Below are 24,165 nucleotides of genomic sequence, written 5' to 3'. Positions count from 1 at the left end.
GTTGTATAAAGGCTAGAATATTTTATTTAGTATTATTTTTAATTATTAAAGTGTTGTTATTATTATTGTTTTTAATAATTGTATATCTGTTTAAAAGAGAGTTAAAGGAGGTTATAGATATGTTATTTTAATAGTTGATTAATGTTAATTAGAGTACGATTATGTTATTGTTAACCCTGTGATGGGCACTGGGAAGTGAGGGGGGGTGGAAGGGTGGGAAGGGGGGGATTTATATTGTAAAATTTTATAAAATTTTCAATAAAAAAAACAAAAACAAAAACAGAGCACATCTGACGGCAAGAAAGCCTGTAGAGATAGTTCCTTTCAACATGAACATTTCATTCACGTTCTCTGACACTTGATGGTGGCAGAGATTGGTTGTAACTTGTAAGGCCCTATATGGATCGGCACCGGGATACCTGCAGAACTGTCTTCTATAAGCTGCCCATTTTTCATAGTGTAAACGAAACTGATAATGGATCCCCATTTTCACAGGGCAAAATGACCCAAGACTCACATGCTTGCTTTTCCATAAGGCCTTTGTGCTACGGAGTAGCCTCTCACTGGAAATTCAATTGGTGCTCATGTTGTTAGCATCTATACATTTCTAATCCTGGATTATTTTGGAGAGACTTTGAAGGGTGAAATGGTGCCATTGGGTTTTTTTTCCTCACTATGGATGGGATTTCTTTTGTTGTTTTTTATTAGAACAATGTTAATTTCATTCTGTGGATATTTTATTGTAAGGTTGTATTCCGAATCACCAAGTCTCTTGACCATAGTGACCTTGGGGGGGGGAAGGGGGGCAGGGGAAACAAGCCCAATCAATCAATTATTCAATCAAGTAGAATTTAATACATACGTTCTGAATGTTACCACTAGAGGGTAGCAAACATTCTGAAGTGAAACCATTTCTTGTATGAGAAAACTGTTCAGTTCAAACAATGCATAAAACAAGTAGATTAAATTTCCTAAATTGCAGATTTGCTAACTGGTTTAAGTGTTCAATTTACCTTTCATTAAATCTGCCAACCACATCCTGATGTGCCTCTGTTCTATAGCGGGAGTGAACATCCTGGGGAAAAAAGAGAATCCTTATGTGAAACCTGAATAGCTATGTACTATCCATACAATTTGACACAGTTGTCAAATACCGTGTAGCCTCCGATTGCTTGCACTACCTTCCATCTCTCTAACAGCTACATTCCTAACATTTTAAGTTTAGCCATTTCCAAGACTTCGGGAAAAACAATAAATCAAGAAAAGAATTGATTTAATTTATATGCCTTATTCACAAGAATACATGTGTACTCCACTCTGGTGCTTCCAAATACCCTGGCGGAAAGGGAGTTTTCCCAAACAACCTGGCCTCTCAAATATCCTGTGGGAAGAGAAAACACCTCCGTCCTTCAAAGAAGCCTGGCCTTGAAACAGCTTACTTCCCTGATGAAGAACTGAGCTGTTCCTGAAACAGGATTGCCAAGAATTTAGTGTAAATGCTATAAAACTGCTACTACCAAGAGAATGTATCTCTTTAGCTGGACATTATAATCCAGCATTTCTCAACCTTGGCAATTTTCTGATGTGTGGACTTCAACTCCCAGAATTCCCCAGCCAGGAAGATGAGCCCCATGGTTCATCACCAACCAACTCTCTACTGGAAAAGTTTTCCTCTGCTGTGAAATGTGAACAAGGCATCCAATGCTTATTACAAGCAGGAGATTTTATAAAGAACAGAAGTAAGAATTAGTTGAGGAATAAAGCTTTCAATAAAAGCAAATTAAGGTCTGTGCAGCAGCTCATATATTTCCCTTTCTGTACAGCTACATTAATAGAGTTCAACAGAACGACAGACCAGTTTATAAATCAAAAATGTACCATGGTCATCGTATAAAGCTGCTTCAGGGAATTCATTGTCCTCAGAAGAATTGCAATGATACCTCCCCCTTCCACAGTTTCAATCGTTCGAGCTAGGAGATTTGGAGTCAAGGCTTCAAAGTCCTGAAGAAGAAGATGGAGAAAATTTAGTTTCCCTGTGTGCTCAGATTCTATCAGCACCGTCCCCACTGCTTCTACCCATCACTTTTGCAACTAGCAATCTAGTCTAGAGCAGAATTAACCAGAAACTCAGGCACTTGGAATTTATGTGGACTTGAATTTTCCCCCTTCTTGAAGAATTGCTGTATAACCAAGCACCCTTTTTTCTTGTGTGTTTCTTTATTATCTTTACAAACCATCATCTTTTCTCTCTGAAAAATATATACTTGCTCATTCTCTTTCTTTGCTCTTCCCTTAGCAGCATGACTGACTACAGCGTAAACACCCCAGTGAATTACCGTACTCTATTTTGCCTACCAAAGTTCACAACATTCCAGGATCTTAGAAGCCACTTCAAATTAAGAATGGGCAACTTCCTTATGACCAAAACCAGACTCTCTTTAAGTCTGACTTTCAACTGCTATAGGGTGAAGTTTGAGATAGAACACAGATTGTTTAGTACACCTATTTCACTTTCTAAACCAAAACCAGCACTTCTCCAAACCAGGACAAATCAGTATTTTCTTGGGGCTTCAGGGATTTTTAAAGAGTGAAATGGAGGCTTCAAACTTTTAAGAGTTTGCAAGTCTTTGGCCTCATCATTCAGTGTGTGCTTAGGGAGCTACAAAAAGGATCGGTAGCTGTAAGTGAAGCCATACATGATTCCCAAATTCAGACAAAAGAAAAACTATCCTATATTATCTAAATATCTTCACCAAACCTTCAATTAATCAACATGCTGACTGTATTTCAAAGATACTTCAAATTGCTCTTAATTGAAAATTTTAATAAAACTTTTCAAATACTTTTCAAATAAACCTGATATACTATAGGAATATTTTGGGCATCTTGAATTAAGTGATGCAGGAAACAGGTAACCAGGTCAAATGATTTGTAGCAAGGACACTCTTCTTACCTGGAGTATACACATACCAAAGGTGTTCCCAAGAATTTTGTGTGTCTCATTGTAGTAACAATACCGAATGTTTGTGGCTGCTATGAACAATTCAAAAGGGTCATCTTGCTTTAGATCTAACATTCCAGATTTAATTTTCTTCTGCAACTGTCTCATTCTTTTTTTACGGTGGCTGAAAGTGAGAAAAGGCATTAAAGTAAAAGTTCTTAGAATGATTAGATTCAAAGCATAACCCTATGCATATTTAAACTGCAGCATTAAGGAATCTAAAATGATCTCAACTTAGTTTTAATCTCATGATGCATGACAGATGACAATGTTACTGTGATTCAGGAGGAAGGCAGAGTTAACAGGCACTTACAAGAGCATTTTAAAAAAACAAAAAAGCCGTGGAATATGTGTTCTGATTAGGAGTTATAAGCAAAACAAAATCAGTTAGGCCACATTATCCAGTGTGCACATTAGGTACTTTACTTGGGTCCTACAAAAACTAAACCAGTGATTAAAATTAACATTAAAAATATATGAGAAAAAGCAACTTAAATTAATACATATTGCAAGGACATGAAATTGTTTTTAACTGCAAACTGCAATAGCATCAAATTATGTTTTATGTACATTCTTATTCTCAATAGAAGAAAAAGAAGACAAATCACCTTTGAAGGCCTATGACAGTGTTGGTGAATCTATGGCACTGGTGCCAGAGGCGGCACTCAGAGCCCTCTCTGTGGGCACGCGCACCATCGCCCCAGTCCTAGGCCTTCAGCTGGGTTTTATAAAACCTTTTTGCTTTAGGCCTCCGCCGCCATGTGCAAAAAAAAAAGAAAGGTTCAATCAGTCAATTTCAACTTCTCGTGGGAAAAAAAAAAGATCTTGCAAAGTTGGAATTGATTGATTGAACATTTTAGTCCCACCCAGTCTGCCGTTACCACCGCAGCGACGCCCACCCAATGGGCCACACCCACCCAATGGGCCACACCCACCCGGCACTCGATGATGCATAAGTGGGTTTTGGGATGCAGTTTGGACACTCGGTCTCTAAAAGGTTCGCCATCACTGGCCTATGACACACTGGAAGTATTGGATCCTTCATTACATTTGATAAATGCATCAGACTGACAAATATCGAATTTTGCTATCTGATAACACTCAAGATAAATGGATACAGGTAACCTTCAGCTTGACAACCATCTGGAGTTATGGCGAACCATCCCAGAACTACTTACAATCCAGTTTCAAAGTTCTGACTGTTCCCCCCACCCCCGGTGGTCATGTGAATGCATTTTGGGCCTTTAGCATTAGACTCATGTATGTCTATAACACTTATAGCTATCTGCAGTGTCCCTCTGTCACATGACCACAATTTGTTTATCTATTAAATTTATATGCCGCTCATCTCGCTATTCAGACCATCCCGATTTACTTTTTTTTTTTTTAATGGAAATCACCATTTACTTCTGGTTTTCAGGAAAAAACATCCATTGGGTTCAATGGGCTTGCTTATCAGCTACAGCATTCATTTAACAACCATGGTGCTTGTGCCATGGCCACAGCATTTGCTTCATGACCAGTGTTCACTTAATGAGCATGGCATCCATTTAATGACCACACCATGCCCTTAACGACCGCTGCAAAAAAAGATTGTTAAACTGGGTACGGTCACATGGTGGCCCATTCAACAACCAGCACAAATGTAATTTTTAAATTATAGTGGTAAGTCAAGTGGTAAGTACCAAGATAAATTAATATACCTGCAAAACTGCGTACTGAAAAGGTGTATAAGGGCCTTATGCAGACCCTGCAGCCAAGGGCAAGATAATTTAAGCAAGCAGTAAAAGCAGTGATTGTCATGTGTCTGATTAATGAAACACTTAAAAGGACTTTCAGGCATATTTTTCCCTAAAAGCATTTATTAAGGTTACAGAGACGTCAGTACAGCATGATGGAAATGCTTAGGTCTGGCTTCTTTTCCATTACGCATATACATTCTAAGCATTTCCCTCCCCCTTTTTTTGGGGTCATGGTTCACATCTTCCAATCAACTTGGAAGATGTGATTTACTTCCTGTTTCTTTTTCTGGGCTATCCTTATTCTCTTGCCTTTTTCCCTGTTGCCTGGTTTAACTATAAAAATACAGACAGTTCTGCATATTGTCAAAGCAAGAATATACAGTATTTACAGCGTTGACAGTGATGCTATTGCGAAGCAAATTAAGCATGGGACTGTAATGCCCTTGATGCAACTGTGAGCATGAAGAAACACTGTGCATCTTTCCAGAGATTTATAAATTAAAACTACCACCTGTTATAAAGTGCAAGAAGGAAATATAAACAACTTTACCTGCTAAAGCCCAGCTCTTTCTTGTAACACCACAGCACGGTGGGTCTAGCCTTTACAGCTGCTTTAGACAACATATGATGAAGTATGACCACCTGCCAGGTGACAAAACCAAGAATGATGCTTATTGCTTCTGCAGGGAATATATGTGCAGTATTTGTGAACTGAATCGGAAAACCTCAAAGACTTGAATTAACTTTTCGTTTGGCAATTAACCTCCATGTGGCAATCTCAGGATAAGACACACCTGGTTTAAAGAACTGTGGATCAGTTCACTCCTTCATTCATTCTGAAGCACCTTTTTATCTTCTGCATAACCCAATTATTCACAAGCCAGCTTCAATAACAGCTGGTTTGAGAAAATCATGGTTCATTTAACCATGATGCAGCATGCCATCTCTCGGCCCAATCTACTTCCGTGTGGTGGCTGCTTCAGGATAAACAGTAAGTTATCCCTGCATATACTGCCTTGTATTCACTAGAGGAAATTCAGGATATACACATAATTTAAAATAATACAACTCAAAATCATTTCTGCCACTAAAACTTCCTCAAGCAAGCGAATTAGCAGATTGCAGACAGATCTCAATACTCGCAATGCTTTTAAACCTTGTACAGATAAACAAAGATGCAACTCACTGCACATATTTCCTCTACATGAAGAAATCCATAAAAAGGTGATGTATGGAAAACAGTCCTAGGAAATGATCCCTGCATTTAAATGTAGCTTGGTGACCAGGATTGGAAGGGCAGCTGGCAGGAGGGGAGACTGTGGTTTTTTTTACTCAGTCCAGCAATCAAAAAAGCCACTACAAAAGGTTTTGCACCAAACATAGAAATGCTGCTATTAGGAGCCAATGTCAAAATGCAGCCTCCCTACCTCTTTTGTGTCAGCTTGCAAAAAGCTAGTAGGGGAAAGAACAATGGCTAGTAATGTTTGCAAGCTTAATTCCACACCTTGTTTTAGTATGATGGAAAGCAAGGATAACTCCATGTGCCCTATATGCACATCAAGTTTGTTACCCAATCCCAATAGGAATAAGGATTCCTACCAACAACTGAAAAAAATTACTTGTAAATGGGGGACATTTTACATTCACTGAAAACGGAAGATGCTACTGAAAAACAGGAAATAGGTGAATCGGAAAAAGAGAAAAGACTTCTGCTGTTTGTATTTTTTTAGAATACTTAAACAGGAGATATTAGGTACCATCTTTCTCTTTTGCCCCCTTTCCTGCCCTGTCATCTCTTTTTGTCATCTCCTCTCCACGCAGCAACTTCTTTTCCCTCTTGGCCATCAGCTACTCTCCTTCTTCCTTCTCTCCATAGAACAAGGGAGAGGAATGTGTTTGCTTCCTGGTGTTCAGGATGGTGCTTATAAGCGCTGTGTGCTTAGAGCTCAAAGTATTGTTAGAGACCCCACACCTTACAGTCTGTTTCTGTTGCTCCCCTCTAGGAGGAGGTTTCGAAGTATTTCTAGCAGGACTACCAGATTCTATAACAGCTTTGTTCCCTATGCTGTGTGGTAAACTTGCAAGATTCATTTTACTCGCCATGCACACGTATACATAACCCAAACTAGACTGTGTTATTTCTCTGTGTCATATAATATATATGGGTATATGCAGGGCTTTTTTTGTCATAGAACGCCCAGAACAGAGTTCCAGCACCTTTTTTGGATGGAACCTTGTAGGGTAGGCAAGGTGGGTTGTATGACGTGTGTGAGTTCCAGCACTTTTTTTTTTTTTTTTTTTACAAAAAAAGCACTGGGTATATGCATAATCCTGTATTTATTTATTTTTGTCATATTTATGTAGTGTATAATTGGAAGTGGTGACCCTTTGAGAGCTGTATGCAATGAAATTTAATTTTAATGTATGCCGATTAGTGTACATTCACAGTGACAATAAAGTTATTATTCTATTCTATTCTATTCTTGTGGGTCTATATGTCAAGTAGCAGTGTTTGTAGGTGCTGATGAGAATAGATCAATTGTATAAACAGGATAATTGTTTTACAGTTGATTGAGAAATTAGTAATTCATTCCTTTCTTTTACAAATACGCACCCACATGTGCATGAATGACCACAAACATATATATGGGGATCTTTAAAACTGATTTCAGTTGAAACTGGTAATACGTAAAAGAAGAAGACAATGAACCTGGTCATTTTAAAGGATTTATTTTTCTGTGTTCCTACATCTTTTTCTGACTTTTTTTTTCTTTCTTGCTGGGGAAGGTTAGTCTTTGATTCAGGCTCATCTTCCTTTGATATAAACACACACAATGTACATCTAGTTCATGGCTATACATCACCTGATCTTTGCCACGGTCCCCTACTATAACAAACAGGGTCCTATGTCGCTCAGCCACTCCATTCTCTATTTGGATCCGAATGCGATTATCCACTTTCTTGCGCTGCATTTTTAGCGACAGCTCCTGTGAAGTTTGTAGAAGTTATAACAAATTAGTCTGCGTACTATCTCAGTTGAGACAGAGGCGACAGATGGTGATAAAATGTTTCTTAAAGGGTTCATTTTTCAATGTTGCTGTGCACATTTCTACTCATCCAAGCAATTCAAAGGCATCCTAGTGTGGCTTCTTTTTGGACTCATTAAGGCAAGGATAATTTGCTCCCTATGTATGTTTCCACCAAATAAGTTCTTATTTCTAATAGGGTATTTTTCCCTAGGAAATGTATTTAGATTCAACATCCTGCTGTTGCATTTATCAAGAAAATATCTGGGAACAAAAAAGGCATGAGGCTCTAACAAGGGGTTTAGGGATTTAACAAATAATAATTTAACAGATTTCAGGGGATCTGTAAATGGATGATAAAAAAATTACAATCTTATTTTTACCAATTTTTAAGTGATTCATGAATCACTTAAATCATTCATTGATTCATGAATGGAGGCAACAAATGACTGCAATTAGAAATCCGACTGTAATAAGCCACAAACAAACATCCAAGTTAGAGGTCTTAATCTCACAGATGTCATGTTTATAGCTGCAATCTTATACACCAGCCTTTCTCAACCAAACTGTTTTTTAGATAGGCTGGGTTGCAATTCCTAGTAATCTCAGTTCCTAGATGTGCAGGTGTGCAGTCCAGCAAATCTGGAGAGCACCATAATTATTCGATAGAGAAAAAAAATCAATGGTAAATATTGGGGTGAAAATAAAATACGGTAAAAACGCTGGGGAAAACTTTGGAATAGCTTAGAAATGAGGTGGAAGATCTCCATAACAAAGATTACATATGTTGATACGCAAAGCAATGTAGAAATCAATAGTGAAAACAATCGAACTTACTTCCGAATAGATATGCTATAACTGCTGGCTAGAAAAGACAAAAACACAGGATCGAGCAGTAATCTCTTTCTCAACTAATTGGAATACTTTCCAGATCCAGCCCGCAAACCCAATATCTGTTTTCTCACCGTTCCGAATTTTCCCCTTCTCACTCCAGTCTACGCGCGAAGGGTATCCGGTTGGCTATGGAAACTCGCTTCCCACGTGCAAAACCATGTGGGGCTGTGCAACACAGCGGAAGGATCCTGAAGAATGGCCCGCTCAAGAGAAAAAGCAGCGCTAGCTACGGGCGAAGCCGGGCGGTGGGAGAGCAGGAGAGCGACGGAACCAAAGTAGACCTTAGCCCGCCTTTGGATGCGGGCTGCAGAAAAACAACAACAAGGGTCTCTCCAAGCCTGGGGAAAGCTTTTCCGCCCGGACGCTGCCTTCCGCCAGATGCTTAGGCACCGGAAAGGGAGGAGCTTTGCTCAACTGCAGTCTACTGGGGCGACGGTAGGGTCAAGTTGTGAAGTTACGACTTCGGGCAGTCTGAACAATACGCTCAGTAATACGTACAGTAATGAGCCCTATTGATGCTAACGATAACAAAGCCTTGCTTTCTTTTGGCAGGTTCTTCGTGGCCGCCTGCCACTCAAAGGCCAACGGCTCCGATCTCGTGTAGCTTTTTCAAAATGCATCCCAAGTGCTGGCCCCGAGTTGGACTATTCAGTCTAAGCAAGGCTTCTTTGCAGAGACGCGCGTTTAAGGTTGTGGCGGTCTCGTGCGCGGAATTTATTTGCATAAAGCAGCTTTTTGCTGTACTCTGGCAGTTCATCTTGCTGTGCGCACTATGATTTGAGGATGACGATTCCCTCAAACGTATATTGCACACGTTTCATATATGTTATTTTAAAGATCTAAGGCAGTGTTTCTCAACCTTGACAATTTTAAGGCATGTGGACTTCAACTCCCAGAATTCCACAGCCAGCATTGCTGGCTGTGGAATTCTGGGAGTTGAAGTCCACATGCCTTAAAATTGTCAAGGTTGAGAAACACTGATCTCAGGGGCTGCCACAAAGAAGAGGGAGGTCAACCTATTCTCCAAAGCACCTGAAGGCAAGACAAGAAGCAATGGATGGAAACTAATCAAGGAGAGAAGCAACCTAGAACTAAGGAGAAATTTTCCTGACAGTGAGAACAATTAATCAGTGGAACAACCTGCCTCCAGAAGTTGTGAATGCTCCAACGCTGGAAGTTTTTAAGAGATTGGGCAATTATTTGTCCGAAATGGTATAGGGCTTCCTGCCTGAGCAGGGAGGTGGACTAGAACAGGGGACCAGTACCGGTCCGCGTCATGCCAGCAACTGGTCTGCACAAACAAGCAAAGCCCCATCAGTGGGATGCAGGCAGCACATAAAACCACGCACCCTCCGGTCCGAGGAAAAACCTCTCCACAGAACTAGTCCCTGGTGCCCAAAAGATTGGGGACCTTTGGACTAGAAGACCTCCAAGGTGCCTTCCAGCTCTGTTTTTGTTATTTTGCTAAGTTCTATGCCACTCGAAAACATTTGAGGGGTTTGTGAATAACACAAACATGTAGCTAATTTTTTAAAGAAAATGGACAATGATTTATTCAGGCTTCAGCAATGGGCTACATGTGGTAACATGAAATGTGATAAGAGAAGCCCTGGGCAATATTGGAATAGAAGAAATTTCTCAGAAAGATAAGAAATTAGCACAACCACTGGCATTACAAAAAATCACAAGAGACACTGCAACCTAGGAAACCGACAAAGGTCCCTGGTCCAGATGGACTTCCAATTTAATGGTCTTTCAATTGAGATTGGAATTGAGATCGGATAACAAAATTATTGAACCTATATTGCTGGAGGAATATCAATATTTCTACATTTCCTTTGTTTATAAGTTAAGAGTGAGGCAAGGCAAGTGCAATGGATTATATAAATTTGATAAACGTATCTATAATATTCACTTGGTATATACAGTGGAAATGTTAAATGGTATAGTCACGATTCTGTAGCTTTCAAGATACCTGCAATGTAGAGATATTTAAGAGCTGCAGCACTTGAATGAAAACCAATTTTTTAAGGAGTTAAAAAAACAAAATGAAAGTTATATATCCGAATTGTGGAATGATGAACTGGAATATGCAGTTCTGGAGAATAAATGAGCCCAGATGTTAAAAATATGCAATATACTTACTGTTTAAACATGACATTCATTAGAATTTTTAAAAATATTATTTCATATATATTGGACCCCTCAATTTTTTAAAAAGGCCAGACATCAAATGTTTTTATGTTGTTGTATGAAGTAATTTTTTTGAAAGTCATATCTGGTCTTGTCTGTCGTGTTTGGATTCAATTATTATATAAATCTATATAACTTTGGGAAGAAATAATATAGGTATCTTAATATGATATCCAACTGTTTCCCTAAAATATAAAATTTGTCATCTCATGATGTTTTGGCTCTATCAAAACTGTGGCATGACAAAGATGATGCTACGTAATAGGGAAAAACGTATTCTCTTGATTATAAGGACTAGGTTCAGAATATTTTTGCAGTTTTTTTTCTAAAAATAACCATGATACAGTCTAGATTTAATTATAAGCTTAAGGACTAAATATAGTTGTTTCGAGTTATATGGATTTTTTTTTTAGTTTTCTCTATAAATTATCTTTCTTACTGAAGTTAATTTTTTTTATTTTGCCATTTTTTAAAAAATTGAGAAAGATAACATTCTGCAACTGAGATGAACAAATGGAAGTCTTAAGTATAGAACGAGTGGAGGCCTTGTTTAGCAGTAATACACATGGATCTGAATATTCTTGTCAGATTAAAACGTGACGCTGCAGTGTATGCAGCCGATAAAAGTAAATGTTATCTACGTTAACAGGAGTATTGAATCCATATAACAGAAAGCAAATGTTCTACCCTACCTGCCCTAATCAGATCTTATTTGGAATATTGTTTTCAATGTGGGCACCACAGTTACAACAAAGATGATGAAAAACTGGAGCAAGTTCAGAGCATGGCTAGCAAAATGAGAAGCGTGGAAGCCAATGGCTAGAATGAATATAGGTTTAGCTTTCAGAAGAGCAACTGAGAGAGGATAGGAAGCAGTCTTCAAATATCTGAAGAATTGTCAGAGAAGCATTCAAAAGAAAAAATAAGATTGTACCCCCGAGATTTGAACGTGTGACCACCTGCCAGAAAATGAACAAAGGTAAACAACAGCAATTGTTTCAACAGAAAAGTAGACAAAGTAACAGGAAAAAGCAAGCAATATTTTGTAATGGGCTACATGTCTCACATAATTTTATTACAAGAAAAACTGTTTTAAAAACAACTTGATAGGCAATATTCCTTCAAGTTCTATAAGGATACTGAAATTTTTCTAGTTTTGGTGAAAATTTAGTGGTGCAAGGATAGCATTTATACGCTACCACCTCCAGTACTTAATCTGGGATCTTCCTTTTAACTGGATTTCCAAGGCCATTAACTTGCCACTGCATTAACAAAGAATCAACACCTTAAAACTTTTGTTATTGTAGAGTATGTTCTTTAACTGGATGGGCACTTGATCAGAACCCAGATCTTTTCCCTAAACCAAACTTTGATGGTTGTCTCCCCATACAAATGCCTCCTTGTACCTTATCCCATCATTTGGCTGTTCACTGAGAGACATGTCAGCAAGGTAGGTAGAATTTCTACCTATATTTAAAAAACTACCAATCAGATATGTTAGTTGCTCTATATACTTTGGACTGTGAACAATAAATTAATATAATTTTGTTTTATATGAAGTTCTTAGCTTATATCATTTTGGTATGGATTATAAAATCCATGCTGGTTGCATTTGAATTTTTTTTTAATCCACTTAAGATTTCCGACTTAATGAGAAATGAGATGTCTTGTAAGATTTATCATAATCAGATCTTTACGACAACCAAAAATAAATACATGATCTGAAAGCTGCATGTTGCGTTATGCATTGAAACAGTTAAGTGATGGAGCTGGCATTGTCAGTTGATGCTGCAACTTTTACAGCAACTGTTTATTATGTGGGTCATCTGTCATTTCAAGGCCAACAATTAACATCAAAACACATTAAGAAACACAGTAATTATCAATGTTACAAGTGTGTAATACGTGATACGTGGATAAGATTCTCAGATTTGAGGAGGCAGAGAGATCAATCCATAAATGAGCAAACAAATCATATTGAGTTTCCAGTATTTTGCCAAAATTTAGCAATAATGGCCTGATTTTTTCCAAAAGTCAGATTATATCGATATGAGAGTAAATTTTACTCTAAGGTACTAATTAAGGCATTGCTATAAGTGTTAACGTATTTGAACACAGTGAATCCAAAGCATCTTCCTCATGTAAGGTGTAAATTGACCACTTCTCAGGAGACAACATGGCTTCTCTCTTCAGATAGAAATACCCTGAAACAATAAAAAAATGTATATCTACTTTTAAGCCATCTGGAGAAAATCTGATGCTGATCCAAAACTGTAGGAGAAGCAGTTAATTCACACCCTTTATCAATCTCTTTCACCTGCAAAATTATTGTGGTCCATTTAGGCTAAATGTCCTTCAATTTCTGAGTTCACTGCATTAACTGCATTTTGTAATATTCAAGACAGTTGCTATTGCTTGATAAAAATCCCTTAAAACAATTATAAAGATAGTTAAAACCATTCCTTTTCAGATGCAGTTTAAAATCTTCATGTTGTGCAATTTTATCTCAGCATCATTTTTAAAAGATGCCCATTTTACATTTGTTATTTAAAAGCATACTCACAGTCCAGATTTCTGCAGTTAAAATGTACACATAATTGCAACCCAGTTTAACTATGTTAAGCAGGTAGAAATCTGCATGTTTGATTTTATACATATAAATTTTTATACCATATTTAAAGCCAGCCACAATTCATTCTGTTACCTTGGACGCTAAATTACACATGCTAAACAGAATGTATTTGGACAACATCCTAATGTAAAATTACCAGTGCTAGTGATGTCCATATAAAAATAAAACATAATGATCTTAATGTTACTCAAATTTGGAAAAAAAAATCACATTTTGCAATAAAAAATAGAAAAAATGTCACATTTCACTGGAATAATAAAAGGCAATTGTTTTCCATTTAGATCTGCAATCAAAAGAACTATATAGGCACTAATTCCAGTTTTGGACTGTAATATCTACCTCAATCACCAATTTCAAATTTGTAAGTTTTAAAACTTACAATATTTGCATAGGTCTGTATTATGAATTTGGTTTTGAACACTACATTCTCACATAATTAAAAAGACTTTCATATTTTAAATGTAGTTAATACATGAGTTTAACAGTTCTAAACCAGGTATGTTATGTGAAAACTGAAAAAGCAATGTTTAGAGCAGGGGTGTCAAACTCGCAACGTCACATGACGTGTCACGCTGTATCGTGAATTTTTCCCCACTGCCAGAGCTGGGGTGGCCGCTCTTTCGGCATGACACATCCGACCTGCGGGCCGGCAGTTTGACACCCCTGGTTTAGAACAAGGAAAATAGTTATAGTTATTTATGTATAACTATAAATTATATAAGAAAAACAAATGCGAACCAACAATTGAATTATTGGAAGCAGTTTTATAAAAATTCAGCTGTCAAGTTATCAGTGTGTCTGAAGGCTATTTGCCACCATTAATACTTCAGTAGAACAATATCAGCACTATTTTTTAAAATGCACACTCAGATGCAACCCATTGGGCATCAACTCAAACATCTTACAGTTTGAAGTGAAAAAACTCATATATTTGATGTAATTTCACATCAAGCCAAATTTGTCCTATTCATACTTGATGTATATATTGAAGATTTAACATGTTTTAAATTCATTTTTCTAACAACCTCTAACATTCAAATACATTAGCTTCAATGTCTATAATGGTATGCTTGACTTACACTATTCAGATACAGTAAAAGCCCACAATTTCAAAATGTGCTGTTTGGCTTACTTATGAAAAAGACTAAAAGGATAATAAACTGATAATACTGAACACAGATATTTGAATTATTATATAAAGGAGTGAAAAAGTAATACAAAAACACTTTGCTACCCAATTAAAAAATTATGTTCCGATAGGCTTTCCTCCACTGATTGCCATCTGGTTAAGTTACATGCATTACTAGATGAGACTTCAAACTTACACATGAATTTAGCCTCTGTTGATCTCTTGTGAAATTTTGTACAAACAGGCAACTTCTAATTTATATGAATCTTATCATTAGTGTAGAAGGAAATTAGAACTTGGCCCAATGGCAATGTTTCCAACTGGTCAGCCAAAATGGATTTGAAGCAACATCTTGTAATGTCCTACATCTTTCATTTCCACTTGAGACCAGGTTGGAGAAAATTATTGAAGCAGCTTAGCTACATTCAAAACATACATTCAGGTTTTTTTTCCCCCATACCAGTTTACTAACATGTAAATTATAATTGGAGAATCCAGTGGCAGCATCAGGACACCCAATGAAAATGAGAAAAAAATAGATAGATGGTAGATGACGGTGAAGGTGGCACTACTGGTAAGAAAGCCAAAGAAAAGGGAAGAGTAGCAGTATGAAGCACAGTGGAGAGGCAGTTCTTTTCTTGCTACTTCTTTCTCCTCACCACTACCTCCCCTCCACTATAGGAGACAAGCAATGGCAGGTAGGTGAATGAGCAATACACACTAGTCACACACTTACAAACATAACCCCCCATAATCCCCTTGCTGTACAACGTAAGACCAGAAACTGCACTATTTGCCTCCTTGTAATACAAATTTTGAGAGCCAGTTTGATGTAGTGGTTAAGGCATCAGGCTAAAAACTGGGAGGTGAGTTTCTGTCCTGCTTTGGGCACATAGCCAGCTGGGTGCCTTGGGCCAATTACTTTTTCTCAGCCCTAAGAAGAAAGTAACGACAAACCATTTCTGAAAAACCTTACCAAGAAAGCTGCAGGGACTAATCGAGGCATTTTCCATGAATGGAAGGTTCAGATTGTTACAAGCTAAGATGGAACTCTGCAAATTCCTGGATGAAGATAAATAACTGACACAAAATAAGGCTTTTTTCTTTGTCACTGATGAAAACAGGAGATAAAGATCATGAAACCTATCCTTGGCAAATCTTCTGAACTGCCCATAAATGGCTTGGACCTATAGCTTTTCCACCAGAAACAGGGCAGTTTTATTTAATATTTGGATTTTCTCCAAGTTGTAACAGTGGAATGACTATTTCTATATTTCAATTTATTACCTAATAACTGAGGAACATAAAGTAGACTACAGCTAGACTGAGAACAAAACCAAGCAAGACTCATGCTCATAACGTATTGACTGTGCTGAGTTAATCTGGAGAACACAATGTATCTTCTAATATTTAGGGAATTAATTCTAGTTTTTTAAAAATTATATTTAGTTTGTTTAAATTCAAACACTATATTCAATATTGCTAACTTGTCATGAAAGTCAACAGATAAACTAATCCTTTAAAAAGTCATCTCAATTCTGTTTATGAATTACTTGATTCTGACATCGTTCTGTGCCATTAAAAGATCCTGCAATTCTAAATACTTTTTGTTTTAGTTTAAGGAAGGATATTTCTGGCTTTAAATCTGCCTTGAAAGTAATGTTCCAAGAATAAAATTAATTTTGTTATATGCCTCATTTCCCAATCTAAAGCTAGCAAGAGAGTTGCTTATAGTTATTGACAAATTTGTATGCACAGCAGCTTGTTTAAATCACATTGAGTAATCTTGATTTTTTTTTAAAAAAAAATGCATCACATAGAATACATGATCTGCTTGTTTGGTTTCCAAATTATCTTTGGCTTCTGATACTATATTTGAAATTATTTTCCATTAATATTTTTCTCATTAATAGTACCTACAAATACTAATAATATAGAATATTCTCAAAGAATTAACATAATTATCGTAACTGAGGAGTCTATTTTTTGTTACCATATATAGTATCAGGAAAAGTTGTCAACTAAACACAAAGAAAGTACTTGCTAACTTAAAAAAAAACCCAGTAATTCTATAATCCCAATGTGATTAATTAATCTGTACTTTTATACAGGTTGGCTCTGTTCACAGAAGCAGACTCTTGTAACTACGCTCTGAACTAATTCATGAATTCTTGTATAGGTTTCAAAAGATGCATTAAGTACCATGCATGCAATTCTTACTGCTGGTTCAAAATTTTTACAACACCCATATAGATAAATTGACAACATTGAGCCTGATGATTGTAACAAGTCAGATAAATGCATGTCCTTACTGGATAAATATCTTACAAACTTCTGGATCATCTTTAAGTGTTGAGAATGAAAAAAAAACTGTTCAAAGAATGTGCTTGTGGAGCTTTCATCAGTCATTGAAGATAGGTTAAGGAATACAGGTTTTTTTTTAATATAAACATGTTTATTTGTCTCACTTGGAACTGCTGGCTGTAATTTCCCTTAAAAGGGGAAATGGATCAAAACATTTACTGGTGCTTTTCAAAAGAGAGCAATTTAAAGGGCACCAGCAAGGATTTGAGATTTCTCAAAACCTTTAAGCTGCAGGGGGAAAAAGACATGTGACATGTAGTATGCATACCCATTAATTTCCATCAGTACCAGCATCAGTTATTAAGGTGGTAATACAGCAAGATTAAGTATTAATGACAGACAATGTGCAAATCATAAGGAATGATAAGGAATACCAATCCTTACAAACAGCATTGCTATCCAGGAAATGTGTTCAGGAGAGATCTCTTTCAATACTTCACATTTGAAAACACAAGTGGCTGTCCAGATTATATCTTCTATTTCTTACACAAAATTTTAAAGTGCCAATCAAAGCTTAATTTGGGGTTTACACAATTATAACAGATACACAAAACAATTAATGCATCCCTTTACCACAGCCAGTCAGACTAATAAAAAAGTGCTGTAGCTAAGGGTGTGCCTAAGCTGTTCACCAGTTTAATATCTAGTCAGGGCTCTTTATTATGCATGTAAATATTCAGGCGCTTCAATGAAACAGAAAAAGCTGAAATGTAGTTGTTGTTCTATTAAGCCACACTTCACTTCCTCCATCTTTTTAATGTAAAAGTTTAAATATATCAACTGTCTGAGTAAAACGTTTATGGGTTTACAGATTCTTATCCAAATTTGCTGCAGAACTATATGACATCAATGAAGTCAGTTGGATTATTTCTGCCTGTTCAATTAACTATAGACATTTTCTTTACTCTGAAACTGCCATTTTTGTTTTAAATCAAAGCAAGGGTCTGGATCTCATGTGCAAGGCTCAAGGTGACGCTTAGGACAGAACATGCAGCGCAAAACGGCATTTCTTTCCATATCCGGGTAATATAAAGCTGAAAACTGTAGTCTTGTCTTTATGGGCAATGAAAATAATCCCTTTACTATGAACTTCCTATAAAGGAAAACAGAGATAACTCTTCTGGTAACATGTATATAGTACACTGGCCAGTGTTTTTGGCGTTTTAAAAGTAATCTTGAGTATTAGATTAATTCACTTGCTGAGCATTCATTTGAGGCATTCCCCTGTTGGGTCTTGGGGGCCCTCCACGACCTAGAAAATAAAAATAATAATTTATTTGGGGACTGAGATTTGATTTTCAGGCTGAACATTTATTTCTACATAAACTCTCACATTTATTTAATGCTTGAAAATATTAGCCACTATTTGCCTTCTCAACAAAGAAATAGACTTCAGATGTACAGAAGCAATGCCCCTGAATGTGCAGAAATAATGCATGATTTCATACCAAAACCTTAAACATGTCCTACAAGTTCCTTACTCCATAGATACTATCCTACCCTAAACTTCTTTTCAGATAATATTTGAATGGAATGATAAAATATTACAGTCAATAACATGGTATACAATTCTAATTGGCTTGTTTGTGGTTCTGTGTAGTCCAGCAACAAAATGCAAATTATTGCCCAGAGAGAGGATTGGAACTTTTTTTTTCCAGAATAGTCAGTCACCTAACAAAAAATTTACTGATTTCCACACTAATGGCAACTGTGAAACAACAATTCTGATCAAATAATAGCATGAAAGGGGAATATACAGTTGGAAAAATAAATTAACAACCATAATTATAAACTGCAACTATTAAAGAAACTTGAATTGAAATACCTGAAAATATTCAACTCCAGAATCTCTATAAATATTCAAATCACAATTCAATTATTAACATTACCTCGAGGGGCTCCCCGGGGGCCACTTTGTCCAGAGCCACGTTTGAAATTCTGTTGATATCCATCCTGAAATAAAAAGATCAGTCAGTAGTAAAAAAACTAAAATTCAATATTCCAGTGTTTTAGAAGAAATTGTTTAAGCAAGGGCAAAAATGAAACAACAACAAAAAATTTCAAAGACCTAGAAAGGCTTCGTGACTATTGCATTTCATTTCATGACCCTTTTATCTTTGCTAATTGCCATTAACATTCTGTATAGTCAAAAGATATTTGTCAAGCAATTGGGAATGAAGGAGATTAAAATACATATTTACATACTCTGATATTTCAATGTATTTAAAAAGCCAGCCAAGAATTCATTTATTTTGGATGATTTTGTTTTTTGAATAAGCAGTTGGCTATGAAAGTCTTTTTACAGGAAATAATGTACATCTATAATCTAAACAGGGTAACAATAAAGGAGAATATGTGTAGCTCAAGGATGAAATGAGGTTTACCTTGTTCAAAACAGAGTAAACGTAAGAATCCCAGAGTACTTTCAACTTTAAAAGTTAAAATGTGATCCAAAATTAATTTTTACTGAATTAATTTTAGATCCAATATATCTTCACAAGTAGTTATAAAACACATTTTATCTCCTATACAGTCTACATTCAAAAGATCATTTATAAAGTACACTTACCCGCTGGTAGTTGGGATAGTCTCTTGGAGCATTAAACTGTGCCTGGGTGTAACCACTATTTGGAGTGTTAGTAAATGAAGGACGGTATCCATCATATCCTCCTAAAAATCAGGTAAGACGATTACTAGATGGGATTATCTAATGAAATATACATGAATTTATTTATGATATATCCAGAAATAGCATCCTGTGCGCAAAGAACAATCCTTATTTTATTGAACCCTCTGAGAAAACACTACAAGGAAGGAGGAATGAGTATGTTGATTCCTGCTTGTAAATTATATAAATATGATCATGGAAAATTTCCTTACAAACAGAACACACTAGAATTTCACAATTCAATTATTAGGTTGAAAATAAATTCTTCTTCTATCTATACCATACTTAACCTTTTAACATAAAATTACCAGATAAGTGTTTAAACTGCACCTGGGCTCCTGTGCACCATTCAGTGTCTTCAAGATTTCCCATTATATGCAAGATTTATTATAAATTATTTTAAGTGCATTAATAAATTCAGGCACCAAAATAAAGAATACCACCAAGAGCCATAGTTTGTATAAGTGAAAGACTTGCTTTTGTAAGCCAAGGAATAAGCCCTGAAAAAGATGCAGCCATTTAGCAGGTTACAGATGGAAAGTCAGTTTCAGTTTCATATACTGTACATTATACTAAACTTTTATCAAATCACTTCTAATTAGTTCCTTCTCATACTTTGTCCTTGTGTGATCTGCTTTGTTCTTTATTCACTAATATTACACTAGAACAACTACTACAAAGTTTATGTATTGCTGCACTTTTTTGTTATTAAAAAATTAAAGCATGCTATTCTAATGCTTAAGCTTTTTGATATTCTGCATTTCTGAAAAACATTCAGAATTAATCTTAAAAGGTTTTTAAGTTTTTACCTCTAAACCCATTGGCTGGTCCCCTGTATCCATTCATTAAGCCTCGAGTGCCGCGTGATCCACCACGAGACACTCCCCGGCTGTTATAATAAGGCTGACCGTTACGTGGGAACCCAGTATTCTGTTGTGGAGGCTGCTGGTGGTTACCTGCCACTTGATGCGACTGGTCCGGGGAACCATGGTAAGTGCCAACCACTAAAATGAAAAAAACCAAGACAGTACAAGAAGTTTGAATGTATACTCCAGTTTCCTAAAGACTCAAATAATATCAAGCTAACTCACCAATGTACTCTGCTTAAGAGCCACCAAGTAGGACAGTAAATGTTTACCTATCTAAAGAAAGATTGTTTGCAGAATTAAATCCAACATGGCAGTCTGAATTCCCTAAACATGTAGAATAGTCCCTACATTTCACATGATTTAAAGAATTCACTCTATAACTTCATCAATTTAGTTTCCTAAAGTTTTCTGGGGGGAGGGGGTCCCTTTTACCAGCTAGGATATGGGTTTTGTTCAATTTGGTGTATAAAAGCATCAACATTGATATTTATCCCACAGTATTTCCCCCTTTGTAAAACCATACAAATATTGCAGAACTGCTTTTTTCACAATACACACAACATGTTATATAAACTCCATCAGTAAAGAATTATTTAGGCTATTTCTCTTTAAAACATTTTTGAGAGTAAAGCATTCAGTTTTTCACAGTTTTACCTGTCTGAAGCTGCTGTTCTTGCTGAAGTTCTGATTGTTCTACTTGATGGGGCTGATTGGAGAATGTCGGGCTGTAACCGGTCTGGTACTGATTTTGTTGCTTTAGAGTTTCTGGCTCACTGACAGGAGGGACAGGTGCATTCATGTTAAATACCTAGATGGAAAGTAAGTAAAAATCAGTTGAATTTTTAAACTAAAGATTCAAGGGATATTCCATAAACATTTCAAAAACATAGTTTAGTCTAGTGGTTAAGATACCAGGCTGGAAAGGCACCAGATATGAATTCTAGTCCCGCCTTAGCCATGAAAGCCAGCTGGGTGACCTTGGGCTGTCACTCTCTCTCAGCCCAACTCACCTCACAGGATTGTTGTTGTGGGGAAAACAGGAAGGTGTGTTGGATATGTTCATCATCTTGAGTCATTTATAAAACAACAAAAGTGGGATACAAATAAAATAAAATAAAATAAAATAAACTACTAATGGTATTTAGAGAAAAATTGACCATTATCATGACACTGACATCCAAACTTTTTATCTACATTTTTAATATATTTAATGCTTACCGTTTGCATGGACTGGAATGGAGCTGCATTAACATTGATTCCGCTGCTATGCAAGGGTTTGCTAGAGGCAGCCTGAAATACCTGAGGCTGGGATGCAGCTGGAAGTGGCGATGATGTTGGTGTCTGATCTGTACTTAAGGTTATTGAAGCCTGACAGATAAAATTCAACTTAACATTAGCAAGCAAGACATCAATACCATTTTTAATTATGAAATAGGTTGTTGCTGATGAAGTGTGCCTAAGAAAAGTATAAAATCCCTCTTACATACTCTGAATTAACTTTGAACGTGAAAAGATTACAGAAAATAATTTCCTGTGCAGGTACAGTGAACCTACGGAGGCATTTCCTTGTCAATCAAATACCAATTATATCTGATCACCTTTTGATTAGATGAACAGTCTACCCAAATTTAAATTTAAAAAAATGCTTCTAAAATTTTCAGGATCAAACAAACTTAAAAAGACATTCAAGTTAAAAAAAATATCAACCTCCCCCCACCCTGATACCTAAAATAAATGGCTTCCAAGACTTTTTAAGAGGGGCACTCATCTATATATGCAAAACTCTTTCCCTTCCCAAGCATAATGAAGTCTCATAACTTGCCTGAATCTGGTCAACTGATTCTTTCTGAGGTCGCTGTTCTGTTGAATGAGAAGGCTGATACGTGGGCTGGGATGCTGTATATCCCTCACTTGTGGAAGAAACCAAGGGGACCTGTCAAAGTTTTAAAATTTAACAGAAACTCCATCTAGGGCCCCTCGGCAAATCCTTCCTTTGAATTTCATGAGTTTTACAGCTCTCTATGTTAGCAGCATTCTTCTGGATATTTATTCACATTTAGAAACTATAGAAGGCTTTTATTTCTTCTAGTTCATCAAGTTCTTTTCTGACATTTTCCCCGAGTTTCTAGATAGGCCAAAATGTTAAAAAAAATGTTTAAAACTTCTGCAAATTCTAGTATTAACAGGCTTTCATAGAATTTCTTTTTATATTACAGCACTGCTCTGTGAGATGGATATACTAAGGATTATGACCATATAGGGTTTTTTTCATAATCTTTTAAGAATGCCTAGTAATTATACTAGCTGTACCAAATTTTCCAGTGATCCTTTCTACTTCTTCAAAAGGAGAAATTTGGATAGGAGATTCAGTTCATAGATCTTTACACAAGTTTAGTATAAAGCCCAGTCTCTGAACCAAGGCAAATTAAGTAACAATGACTGACGTAATAAGTAATTGTGCCTATTACCGAAGATAAAGAAATGTTATCTTTTTTTTCAAAGATTACTTACACAGATTTTCTAATTGCTGCCTAATCCAGGATTTCTCACACTGGGTCATGAATTCCAAGCCGGCCATAAGCAACATAAATGGGAGGGGTTGAAAAATTTCTTTTTCTTTTTTAATTTTTTTTAAAAAAATTTTTTATTTATAAAACAGTTAAAACAAAGATGGACATAACGTTAACATTCCAGTGTATATATTCCTAACAATTTGTTCCTCATCATACATATAATTCTTAATCTCTATATATACATATTTTTCTATACAATACAGTCTCTAATTTGTTTCTCTATATACTAACATACAGTTTTATATATTTCTATCTTAACACTAACTTAAAACCCGAACAGTTCTCCTTGATTCACACCAACAATAGAATTTGTCCCAGATTTCAAAGTAATCTGACTCTGTCTTGTCCTTCATTTCCATTGTGAGCCTATCCGTATCAGCACACGATAGGATTTTATATAAAATTTCTTCTTCTGTTGGAATTTCTTTATTCCTCCAGTTTTGTGCATATGCCAATCTAGCAGCCATGAGAATACGTAGCATCAAGTAAAGTATCCCTTTGTCGTATTTCTGCGTAGTTATGCCTAGTAGGAAGAGTTCTGGTTTTAGCTCTACCTCTATCATTAGTATTTCTTCCAGCCATTTTTTAACCTTGTTCCAAAAGTCACGGGCTTTTGAGCACTCCCACCACATGTGGTAATATGTCCCTCTTGCCAATTTACAAGGGTTGAAAAACTTCCGGTTCCGGAGGCAGCACCTCTAGCTGCACAAGGAGACTCGTCTCCTCTTCAGCTAGTTTCCCTCCGCTGGTAGACCCTTATGCGGGTCGAAAGTCGCCCTGGAGGGTGCGACTACCGTCGAGGAGGCTGTGCTCGGCTGCGGAGGAGCGGTGGTTCCCCCAGCTGGCCAAGAGAACTCTGAGGACCGACGGAGAAGAAGATCGGCCAGTAAAATGGCCGATCACCCAGCTGCACCAACCGCAAGTCAAAAGAACAACTAAGAATGAAGACCCACCGTGGTGAATCCGTGTGAGACTCCCTTTTCTCTCGCTATCCTGATCTTTCCTGTAAAGAGCTTTGACTATTTCCCTTTGCTAAGAAAGCGGCGGCTGCCTATATCGGAAAAAGAGCTTAAA

General features: G+C 36.7%; 2 protein-coding genes across 2 annotated transcripts in view; both read right to left on the bottom strand.

The window, feature by feature from the left end:
• Positions 1 to 7,916, bottom strand: part of NAT10 (N-acetyltransferase 10) — a 30,837-nt gene extending 22,921 nt beyond the window's left edge. Inside the window, exons 1-5 of the mRNA XM_015816018.1 lie at positions 7,608 to 7,916; positions 5,294 to 5,385; positions 2,954 to 3,125; positions 1,879 to 2,001; positions 1,014 to 1,075 (exon numbers count right to left, since the gene is read on the bottom strand). Coding sequence (XP_015671504.1) covers positions 1,014 to 1,075; positions 1,879 to 2,001; positions 2,954 to 3,125; positions 5,294 to 5,385; positions 7,608 to 7,715 — 557 coding nt within the window. The 5' untranslated portion in view covers positions 7,716 to 7,916. The remainder of the gene's footprint in view (positions 1 to 1,013; positions 1,076 to 1,878; positions 2,002 to 2,953; positions 3,126 to 5,293; positions 5,386 to 7,607) is intronic.
• Positions 7,917 to 17,695: 9,779 nt separating this feature from the next.
• Positions 17,696 to 24,165, bottom strand: part of CAPRIN1 (cell cycle associated protein 1) — a 45,720-nt gene continuing 39,250 nt past the window's right edge. The window contains exons 12-18 of the mRNA XM_015816020.1: positions 22,341 to 22,451; positions 21,737 to 21,886; positions 21,173 to 21,326; positions 20,459 to 20,653; positions 19,551 to 19,651; positions 18,871 to 18,934; positions 17,696 to 18,233 (exon numbers count right to left, since the gene is read on the bottom strand). Coding sequence (XP_015671506.1) covers positions 18,169 to 18,233; positions 18,871 to 18,934; positions 19,551 to 19,651; positions 20,459 to 20,653; positions 21,173 to 21,326; positions 21,737 to 21,886; positions 22,341 to 22,451 — 840 coding nt within the window. The 3' untranslated portion in view covers positions 17,696 to 18,168. The remainder of the gene's footprint in view (positions 18,234 to 18,870; positions 18,935 to 19,550; positions 19,652 to 20,458; positions 20,654 to 21,172; positions 21,327 to 21,736; positions 21,887 to 22,340; positions 22,452 to 24,165) is intronic.

Source organism: Protobothrops mucrosquamatus, unplaced genomic scaffold (assembly GCF_001527695.2).
Source record: "Protobothrops mucrosquamatus isolate PMUCROS unplaced genomic scaffold, P.Mucros_1.0 scaffold394, whole genome shotgun sequence".
Taxonomy (NCBI): domain Eukaryota; kingdom Metazoa; phylum Chordata; class Lepidosauria; order Squamata; family Viperidae; genus Protobothrops; species Protobothrops mucrosquamatus.
This window is presented reverse-complemented; position numbering and strand designations above follow the sequence as displayed.